The sequence below is a fragment of the Leptonychotes weddellii genome, chromosome 1, assembly GCF_054177405.1.
Source record: "Leptonychotes weddellii isolate Sample4059 chromosome 1, ASM5417740v2, whole genome shotgun sequence".
Classification (NCBI taxonomy): Eukaryota; Metazoa; Chordata; class Mammalia; order Carnivora; family Phocidae; genus Leptonychotes; species Leptonychotes weddellii.
In genome coordinates this window covers 150,611,286-150,622,513 of record NC_138369.1, presented here as the reverse complement: position 1 = coordinate 150,622,513, position 11,228 = coordinate 150,611,286, and the positions used below count along the sequence as shown (strand labels likewise).

The 11,228-nt window shown below is 36.5% G+C and overlaps 1 protein-coding gene across 1 annotated transcript; it reads right to left on the bottom strand.

Annotated features, from left to right (window-relative positions):
- Positions 1–2,012: 2,012 nt before the first annotated feature.
- CMSS1 (cms1 ribosomal small subunit homolog) lies at positions 2,013–9,360 on the bottom strand. The gene is made up of 4 exons (XM_081797975.1): positions 9,287–9,360; positions 7,358–7,487; positions 3,382–3,441; positions 2,013–2,231 (listed from the first exon to the last, which is right to left on the bottom strand). Exons 2-4 carry the CDS (start codon positions 7,416–7,418, stop codon positions 2,089–2,091), a joined length of 264 nt encoding a protein of 87 aa, XP_081654101.1. The 5' UTR covers positions 7,419–7,487; positions 9,287–9,360; the 3' UTR covers positions 2,013–2,088.
- Between the last annotated feature and the right edge of the window lie 1,868 nt (positions 9,361–11,228).

The following is an 11,228-nucleotide window of genomic DNA, read 5'->3' as shown; positions in this document are numbered from 1 at the left end:
AAAAAAAAAAAAAGAAAAATAGATGCTAAATAATTACTGAGAGTCTACATGTGCACCTTAATTTATTTTCTCCAGGACTTGGATTTTCCTTTGTTTTGTCTCTTGTCAAACCCTGGTGCAGAGCCTGGCCCTGGAAGAGGACTAGTTCCAGTAAATCCCAATTTACTCTGACGGCTCTTCTCTGAAAGCTCAATGTTACCACTGATCCAGTGGAAGACTTTTTGTTTTTTCTACTATACTACAGTAAATGAAAAGGTATGTGAAAGCACTTAGTAAAGCACTGACAAATTATCTTTAAAACATAATTTTTATATTTAAATTTTCAGCCCATTTGGAATTTACCTTGGTATGAGAAGTGAGATAGGGCTCCAACTTACTTTTCCAGATGGTTACCCAGTTGTTCCAACACCATTTATTAAATAATCCATCTTTCCCTACTGCTTTGTTACCTTTGCCATATGCTACGTTTTCATATGCATATGGGCCTATTTCTGAACTTCCAATTCTGTTCCACTGGTCTGATCTGTCATGCATACGCCAGTTCCATTCTGTTTTAATTAGTGAGACTTGGTAACATATATCTATTGGTAATCTGATAGATACTATAGGCATAGTATCCTCTCACTAATATTCTTTTTCAGAATTTCCCCAGATATTTTTGTCTTCTGTATTTTCTCTTATGAACTTAGAACTATGGCTTATCTTTAAACTTTGAACTTTAGCTTATCGAGATAGAAAACCAATTCTATTGGAGTTTTGTTGGGAATCTGTGAAATTTATGTTATTCTAGGTAAAACAGACATCTTTACAACATTGACTTTTTTTTTTTGAAGATTTTATTTCTCATTTCACACACAGAGAGAACGAGCAAGTATAAGCAGGGGCAGCAGCAGAGGGAGAGAGAGAAGCAGAAGCTGAGCAGGCAGCCCAATGCAGGACTCCATCCCAGGACCCTGGAATCATGACCTGAGCCAAAGGCAGATACTTAACTGACTGAGCCGCCCAGGGATCCCTACATTGATTCTTCCTATTCAGCAATATCGTATGCCCTTTTGTTCAAGATCTTCTGAGTTGTGGGGCACCTGGGCGGCTCAGTGGGTTAAGTGTCCAACTCTTGATTTTGGCTCAGGTCATGATCTCAGGGTTGTGAGATGGAGCCCCACATCAGGCTCTGTGCTGGGCATGGAGTCTGCTTAAGATACTCTCTCTCCTCTCCCTCTGCCCCTCCCTGCCCCCGTCCCCTCTTAAAAAAAAAGATCTGAGCTGCTTATGTAATATTTTCTTTATACAGATTTTGGTAGGTTTATTACTTGGTCTTCTATTTTTTTCTTGTTATTATTTTAAATTAGATCTTTTCTTTTATTATTTTTTCCAACTGGTTATTGCTTATTATTTCCTTGCTTTTACTCTTGCCCTGTATAACGTGTGTTCTCTGCACAGAAGCCAAGGTGATCCTTTAGAAAGATTATTCAGATCGGGCGCCTGGGTGGCTCAGTTGGTTAAGCGACTGCCTTCGGATCAGGTCATGATCCTGGAGTCCCTGGATCGAGTCCCGCGTCGGGCTCCCTGCTCGGCAGGGAGTCTGCTTCTCCCTCTGGCCCTCCCCCCTCTCATGTGCTCTCTCTCATTCTCTCTCTCTCAAATAAATAAATAAAATCTTTAAAAAAAAAAAAAAGAAAGATTATTCAGATCATGTGACGCCTCTGCTCAAAATCTTCCAATAGCATTGCATCTCAGGGTCTTTTATGCTTATTGTCCACTCTGTCTGGAATAATGCTCTTCTTCTAGATATCTGCTTGGCATTCTCCTTCACTTTGTTCATGTCTCTGCTCAAATGTCATTCTCCTTAGAAAAACTTACCGTGACAATCCTTTTAAAAGTAGCCCCCCAACCCTCTCTATCACTTTGCCATGCTTTATTTCTTCTTATATAATTTAACACTACCTGACATTATAATATATATTTATTTGTTCATTGTCTGTCTCCCTCACTAGAAAGTAAGTTCCATGACAAAAGGGATTCTGTCTGTTTTGTTCACTGTTACATCTCCAGCATATACAGCATATCAACTTGACACATATCAGTTACTCAGAAAACATTTATGAAACAAATAGGTGAAGTGTCCAACCTAATGAGCTCCAAGGCCCGGATAGCAGAGCTACAGATGATCAGCATTAGGACCGATTTCTTCTCATTATGGTTCTTCCGAAGTTTTACCCACTTAGGGCAGACTGAAAAAATACCATAAGAAAAATATTACTCTAAATATAGCAAAATAGGGCTCCTATTTATTTTAGGTCCCTAAAGTTGAGTATTCTCCAATTACTCTTTGTTAGTATTTAATTAAAGTAAAATATAATGGGTATTGTCCAGATTCTATTCTCTGGTTATATAAGATATTAGATTAAAATGAAATATCATTAACTTATAACATAAAACACATAATATGCCAAGTAGCTAAATGTGACTAGTTTTAGGACCAAGTAAAAAAAGTGTTCAGAATAATACATTTTTGATAATTTACGTTTGATGCTTGTTGGCAAAGACTAAATAGGAAAAGAACTCTGATTCAATAATGTTAAATTTTAAAGAAACACTCAACATAAGATAAAAAATGGAAATGACATTAAAATAATAGCAAGCATTTATTAAACACAGACACTGTTTAGTTCTCATAATCCAGTGAGGTTGATTCTATTATAACCTACATTTATACTTGCTGAATTTGAGGTGGAGAAAGGTTTATGAACTCAAGTTGAATGCCATCAGAACTGATTTGAGTTTGAAAAAAGAATGCTAAATCTCTATATCTAAACTATTTCATTGTCAGCCACAAATAGATGACTATCTAATATGAATAATCTGGCTTTTGGCTACACACAATAAATATTGAAAAGATGAAATTAGATTGTGCAATAGCCATGGTCTGAGTTCTGAGCATATGAACAGAATTTCAGAATTTTACAGCTAGAATAAAGATCACATGTCCAACTCCCTTATCTGTCAGATAACAAAATCAAGTCCCAGAAGAGTACTCAGTGACTTGTCCCAGGTCAAACAGCAAATTAGTGACAGACCTGGAACTAGAACACTAATTATTCTCCGGATTCCTTCACCAATATTTCTAGTGTATTATAAACCAAAAAATGAGACCAAAACTCAAATTCTCAAAGCCAGAGCAAAACGAATAAACTTAAATAAACAGAAATTAATATCAAGATGGACTTTAAGAAAAACCTCCACTTCAAATCCATTTGAGGTGGAAAGTTTTGCTTTTAAATGTAGTTTTAAAAGTTTTAATTTTAACGAGATGGATCTTATGTTTTAATGGAGTAATAACAACTTGGTGAATAACTTAAAAGAAAATCATAGTTTACTTACTTTCTTTTAGGTATGATGAAAGACTATGAGTCAAATCATTGGCCTTGAGGAAACAGGAGTCTAGAATATGACAAACATGCTTTGTAAGAGGATTTTGCAAACACACACATGATCAAAATAGATTCATTGTGAATGGTGTCTTCTTGAATAAGGTTGTAAAACATTAGTGAATGGGGGCTCATTATATATTTTAAAGTGTTGTCCAGTATTTAAAACAACAGCAGCAATAAGAACAAGTAAACTTTTAACTGTCCATAATTTCTTAGAGTAGTGAAATAGAAGCTTGTTGTATCATTCAATGAACTAATGAAGCATGTTTATTTTTCAAATTCATGGAATAGGCAGTATTACAAAGGTAAAGGGGATATAGCTAACAAATCTGTGTAGAGAGGTTCAAACTCACTAGTCATCATAGAATTGTATATTACAGTGATGAGGTAATACTTCACACACACATCAGAATGACAGTTGTCAAAAAGATGTATAATACCAAGTATTGTCAAGAATGTAGGGTGATAAGCCTCTTGTGAAATGTAGGTGGAGGTGTAAACTGGTAATAGCTATTCTGGAAAGTAGTAAAATTAGGTTGTATACACTCTATGACCCCATGATTACATTCCTGAGTAAATAATGGAAAGAAATTCTTACGTGTTCTATAAAGAGATATACACAAGTATATTCATCCTATCATTATTTGTTATAGCGGGGAGCAGGAAGCAACCTAGGTGTCCATATCTGAGAAAATGGATGACCAATACGTGGTAGATGAAATCATTGGCATACTGTATAGCATTTAGAAGCAATGAACTTGATGTGCATAAAGCCATATAGGCATATCTCAAAAAAGTGCTCAGTGAAGAAAGAGACAGAATGAGAAGTTCAGCACATCATTTAGATAAATTGTAAAATGTACACACATACCAACAACATGACATTTTACGAATATATATACATATTTAAAAGCATGTATTAACACATTAGCGTGAATGCTATGGGGAAGGTAAAGAGGTGTGTGGACTGAGGAAGAGTGGGAATAATGCATCAAAACACAACACAACACAACACCAGAGTAAAAGTCAATATAACAGTAAAATAAAATATAGGGGCCTTGCTCAACCAAGGACTATCACGGTCTGGCAATTATGTAGCATTATTAACTCTGTACCTGAGATGTGAAAAAAAGCAACATCATGTTTATTATTCTAATTCTTTCTATAAGAAAAAGGTTTTCTATAAACACAGAAGAGTGCTAGGGAGTAAACTATTACTAAATTAAATGACATTAATATTGTGACCTAGCATATATAAGTCGTATTATGTAAGTTAACTTCAAAGATGTTGCTTCCTATACAGCTGTAGAGACTTCGATGGTCTTTAAAACTGTAATTTCCCAAGCTGAATATGATCAGACTCACCTGGAGAACTTTACAAAAGGTACAGATTCCTAGGACGGACTCCTTTTGTTATTAAGTCAGAATTCCTTGGTGGGGGGTGGGCCTGGGAATTTGCTTTTTAAGTTCTTGGGTGATTCAGTTGCTGCTAGCCTATAGGCATTTAGCACTGATCTAAACCACACTGCAGCTCTCAAGAGGACAGCTGAGTTAACTCCAAGAAATTCCTGCCTCAAAACTAATTAAGTGCCCATGTGTATGACATTAACAATGTAAAGTGAACAATATTAATTGAAAAGACATGTTCCTGCCCTACAGACACAAATAACCTCAAATCAAAACCAAGTTAGACACTCAGCAAACTAATAGGAACAGTACTTCATTATCTATATTCACTGTATATTTATGCCCCTGCCTCTGCCTGTTCCAGATAACCCACAGTGTGTCCCTCCTCTGCCCTACTGTGGTTCCTCTCTGTCCTTTCATATGTAGGAAACTAGGGTCTTTTCTACTAAACGTTCTCATGATGCCTTATTCACTGTGTCTCAGAATGGCCTAATTTCTTAACTGAAAATGAAAACCTGTTCTTTTTGTGTATAAAATATTTTTAACATTTTCCTTTCTTCCTAAACCAAGCCATGACCATACATTCTTGTTTTACAAGATAACTGAACTGTAACAGAGCAATTATATAATGTAAACTCACTATAGAACTCAAAAGACTCTTAAAGGTTTCTTCTGACCTCTGTATCTCTGTAATGCTAGAAAATTAAAATTTATGATGTTCCATAAGTATCCAGAGTAGCAGTGATCCCACTATCTCACAAATCCTTCCTGAGTTGAAGCTGTACTCTAACAAAGAACCAGAAGGACCAAGCAACCACTGAGTCAAACTTCAGTTAAACTTTGAACAGAAGCTTGTTGTAACACTTTGTTCCTGCGATACAGCAGTCAGGACAGAGCTCTCCTCAAAGGAACTAGGCCTGGAGAGGAGTGGTTTCTAACTGCTGTTGGAGCCGTCTAGGCTTTGTGAGTCTAAAACTCCAGATCTCACTCATGTGGAAATGTACTCCTTAAATTCTGGAAAAGAAACAGACACGGGCACTCCTGTTTCCACACTCAACGTCCTTTTATTTATTTATTTTTTTAAAGCACATCACAAAGGAATTATAAAAATTCAGGGAACAGGATGTTTTTCAGCTCCTTAAGCCTCTAGAAAGCATAAAGTTGTAACAGAAAAGGGAAATCAAGCTACCCTTGACTTTTTCCAACAGCAGTAATTAGGTATTCCTAGTAATCTATAAATAGCTCATCTGAAAGAGTGGTACCCAAACTTGGTGTGGTTTGATTTTGTAACAACATCTCTTTAATCTCTGCCCCAAAGAGTTACAGGATGTATCAGAATTTTCAAAATTAATTAAAATCAGTTGTTACAAGACTTTTGCAATATCTTTTTAACTTAATTATAAATATTCTAAGGCAGTAGATCTCAAACAATAGTAGGTTTAAGAATCACTTGGGGTGAGGTGTCGGCTTTGCTAAAAATGCAGAATTTTATTCCTATCTTTAGATACTTTGCTTGAAATAGTCTGGCCTGTGACCCAAAACACTACCATAAAAATAAAACTGTAACTAGAAATCTGTGATAAGGACAACAAAACTAAGATGCTTATTAAAGCTAAAGTTTGGGCACCTGGGTGGCTCAGTTGGTTGAGTGTCCAATTCTTGGTTTCAGCTCAGGTCATGATCTCATGGGTCATGAGATTGGGCCTGGCATCGAGCCCCTGACTGACCTTTGGGCTCCCTTCTCAGCATAGAGTTTGCTAGAGATTCTTTCCCTCTCCCCATCCCCCCACTTGTGCGTGTGCACTTCTCTTTCTCAAATAGATAAATCTTAAAAAAAAAGCTAAAGCTCTTGTCTATAGAGGATGAGTAAACTAATGTTTCATATCTATACTTTTAAATGTGTGCTTTATCTTTAATTTAACTTCTTTCCTCAACTAGGGATTCTTACTCCTTCAAGAACGCTAAAAAAAACGCACACTCAACAATTAGCTTTTTTAAAAAAAAGCAATTACAAACCTTGTTTATTTATTTTTTTAATTAAAGATTTTATTTTTATTTAGTTGACGGAGAGAGCACGAGAGAGCACGAGCAGGGGGAGAGGGAGAGGGAGAAGCAGGCTCCCCACTGAGCAGGGAGCCCGATGTGGGGCTCGATCCCAGGACCCTGGTATCATGACCTGAGCTGAAGGCAGATGCTTAACCAACTGAGCCACGCAGGTGCTCCCAAATCTTTCTTTAGATTGAACAAATACCATTTAGCATCTTAATAAAGAAATCATTCAAAAGTTAAAACTGTGAGGTTGAGGAAGGGAGTATTAGCATGTGGAAAATACATTGATTCACTGGCAGAGATACCTAGTTATAACATACATAGTGGAGAAAAGATAAACCCTCTTTGCTCCTCCGCATCAGGAAAGTTGATAGCAATAACAATGAGTCCTGCTAAATGATTAACTTCAGAATAGTAAGGGAAAAAAAAAAAAAAAAAGGAGGAAAAAAGCCAAACAAGTCTGGCTGTACCTGGTAGGTTTAGTTCTTCTAATTCAATCACTGAGCGACTGCTGCTGTAATAGTCCTTCATCAACTTCTGTAGGTCTTCAGGGGTCCCTGGTTTTGGCTCTGATTTTGCAAGAACATCAGTAATTTTCTTCTACAACACGAGAAGGAAGAAAAAAACCTCAGGAAGATAGATTTTAGAATGATGTTAGCTTAGAATAGCTAAGAATCCTCTGGTACTTAAACTGCTTATAGATTTTGGTGATAGCTGAGTATGAATGTGAGTTCTAATAAATACACTTGAAAAAACTTAGTAAATAAATACTTTTTGGATACAAATACTGCTTTGAAAAATGAATGGGTGATCTAAAAGTCTCTTTGTAACTTTTGGTCAATGGCTTTCAGGAGAACTGAAATTTCTGTAGGAGTCTCCATAATAGGGCATTCCTTTCTGTTAAAAGCCAAGAAATCTTGTTGCTGTGGGAACCTCTCTTTAATCCTTCAATGACTTTTATTCCCAAGAGTAGAATTTTGAGAATTTTTTGCCAAACCTGGTTTTTAAGGCACTGAGTCTCAGTTTGGTTTTCTGGGATTAAGGTAAAACCTGCAGGAGTAATCTGAGCATTGGAGCCCACTGCAAAGGAGGACTGTAGACTCTCGATTGTCAAGTCTTGGGAGAGAGTCTTGAAGTGGCCCCATGGAAAGCAGAACAGGAATAACCTTACAGCAACAATTCTGATTTGGATTCATTTGTGTAGCATTTACTGAGTGCCTGCAACATACTAGGAACATACCACTGTTCAGTTAATTTTCATCATCAACTTTCCTTCTCATTTCCTTCTAATGTTTCACCAAAGATCCACAAAGAGCCACTCCCCACCCCCACATGTTCAACTCCTTCCACAATATCCTCATTTCTATACCACTGCCAAGAATGGTAAAAGTTCTGTCAAATGAATTAACTTTTAAAAATATGTCATCAGTAGGCACATTTTAGCATGACCTCAGCCAAGGCTAAAACTATCTTGCTAGAGTTTTGACCTTGAGCCACCAAGAACTTAACACTCCTGAAGGCCATTAGTGTACAAACTTATCAAAGAGAAGTTAAAGTCATTTCTTTAAGGACTTGCCAAACCTCAGCCAATTTGGCATCTCCCATCTTTCTATTTGGCCATTTGTGAGCAACGAAAACATATGCATACATACTCTTAACTTTCTAAAAGCTTGCTGTTAAGTAATTGGTTTGAATCCATCTTTTTTCCTCTAATCCCAATCATATTTCCTCTTCTGAATTCAGCAGTAGACCTTCTTGGCAGAGAGCGAATTACACTGCTCTTTTCACAACTGTGGTGGAAGGTCAAAGCTAACCACACTTTCTCCAAGGCTGAGCTGTAAGAAAGCCTGTATAGGAGCAATAGAGTCTTCCATGCACTCATAGGCAAATATTAAAATGTAAGGGGAGTCTTTTGCTTTAAATTATGGTTCCAAATTACGGTCAGAAATGCCTTATACTACTGTCATCTGGTTATTATTTTCTTTTTATTAATACTCTAAGATATAAGGTTTAAAAAACTGAAATGGATATGAAAAGAAAGTTGGTAAATTTCTTTCCTTGGGCACAGCCAGAAGGGCCAGAGGGCAGGACAGCTTTGGGCTTCTTCTAGACTTAGAAATTCATGTTTATCTTCTAACAACCATGAAAATGATGAAAACAAAGGTGGAAAACAAAGATGTTTGGTGCTCCACAAGACTGAAATAGGAATCAGAAGAATTTGTTTTTAGCTCCAACAGAAACACTTAATATGAGTGACCTTAGGAAAGTCACCAACCTCACTGAATCTTACAGTCTCTAAAGTGGGAATTATAACAATTGCCTCATCAAAGTACAGTATATAGAAATGTGAGGTAAATCACCTGGGTTGTAAGAAAATTGTAAGAAAGTATTAATAATACCTTTCTTCTCCTCCTTGTCTTGGTGGCATCCTCTTTTGTTTCCTTTGGTTGTATCAAGAAACATTCTTTAGGCTGTAAAGAGATACAGATGAGGAAATTTTCATCTTAGCATGATGAGGTGTCAACTAATGGTAGGGACCCCAAAGTACCTAGGCCATACATGTATTCTTCATAGTATCTTGGTAATATTATACAGACAGTGATGCCGGAAGACCAATAGGCTATTAGGCAGGGGCTGGGCTAAGGGAATTTGAGAAAATCAGAAATGGCCAATGACTTGAGACTGGAAAATCTTTGAACAAAGGTGAAAATGTGTGAGTGAGTGTATATGTGTGTTTGAAGTGGTGGTGCAGGGTATTAAAGATTGAAGACAGTGGCCAGGTTTATAAAATACAGGCAGAAATAGATGTGATTAAAATTAAGATGTGGTAAGAAAGTCTTTGACTAGAGTGACTGGCACTTTCCATGAGCTAGCAATGTGTGAGCCTGTATTTCCAAGTCATTGGTTTACTATTTTGTTATTCATTCCTTTCCTCTTTCAATAAGCATTGAAAAACTGAAATAGGACATATTTACTTACATTTTTATAAAACCAGCTGCACCAAATGCCTTATCTATAGTGACTACAAAATGAATGTTCCTGCTGATGGTCTGACAAAAGTCTCAGCACAATGGCATTCTGAGTAATCAATTTTGCCTGTTGACGTGACCCTTGAGTACCCTATATAGATTAGGGCTATTTTTACCCTGAAGGTTTTTATTTAATGTAGAAAAACAGGAGATTTGGATTAAGACCTTGATTTATAAAATAAAATGCCTCAGATTCCATATTTATTAATCATAAGCAGGAATATAAAATGTTTCCTGTGCTGGTTCTTTTATGCAACATTTTCAAACAAGTTGCCAAGTAAGATATAAAATATGAGTGAAAACTTATTCTGAGTTTTTCCTGGATTAAGTTTCCATCCCAACTAGAAAGTACTCAGTTTAAGCTGGTAAGCTACTATCTAAAACAATCTTGGCTCTACTGGCTCTGTTTAAAATGATTACAGATGAAGCTTTCTCTTAAAGTTTGTAGACAGCCTACAGATTAAGAATGCCCATGGCTTGAAGCCAGTAGATATCTATCTATCTATCTATCTATCTATCTATCTATCTATCTATCATCCATCTACATAATTTCTTCAAGACATGGGGACAGGACCAGCAGTTTCTAGACTCTGTTTCAGTTAGTAGAAAAGCAGATTCAAAGGTTCAGGATTAAAGTAACATGTGACTCTTGAAATTTTAGCTTCTTCTCAATTAAAACAAAAACCTGCCAAAAGCAATTGCATCATAGCTAAAGAAAAGAAAGATATTATGACCTCTCTTATTTAGAAAGTTAAGCTGTCTTGTGGATGAAGATACATGCCAATTTGATGCTGGTACATGCCAATTAGAAACTGGGCCAAGGCCACTAATATGTCACAGAAGCTGCCAGATGGTCATAAGAGTCCAATTACAGGTCAGGCCAACATTCAGTTCATATTCATAAGGCAAGGGCCTGGATATGATTAGCAGATCCCTCAAAGCGTACTGTAGTATCTTGTCACCAGTATCACGGTTTTTGGGAATCAGATGTAGAAACCTGTTCCATTTTGTTATTTAGCAAACGAGGGTTCTCTCTAACAGTATGTTCAATATGCAAGGTTGTATTTATGTTAGGTTTACAAAGCCAATTAACTCTAACATGACATAAATTAAATCTGGAAATGAGCTCGGTTATAGGGATATGGACTGTCCAATTCTGGAGGAAAAAATAAAAACTTAATTCTGAATCATGCATAGGAAAAAGAAACATGCTTGATGAACTGTTTTAGTTAAGATACTGCATGAGGTTTAAATGTTAGGTTCAAATTCTTAGATCATCCTAAAGGAAATACAGTATATTATCTGTTTTCTG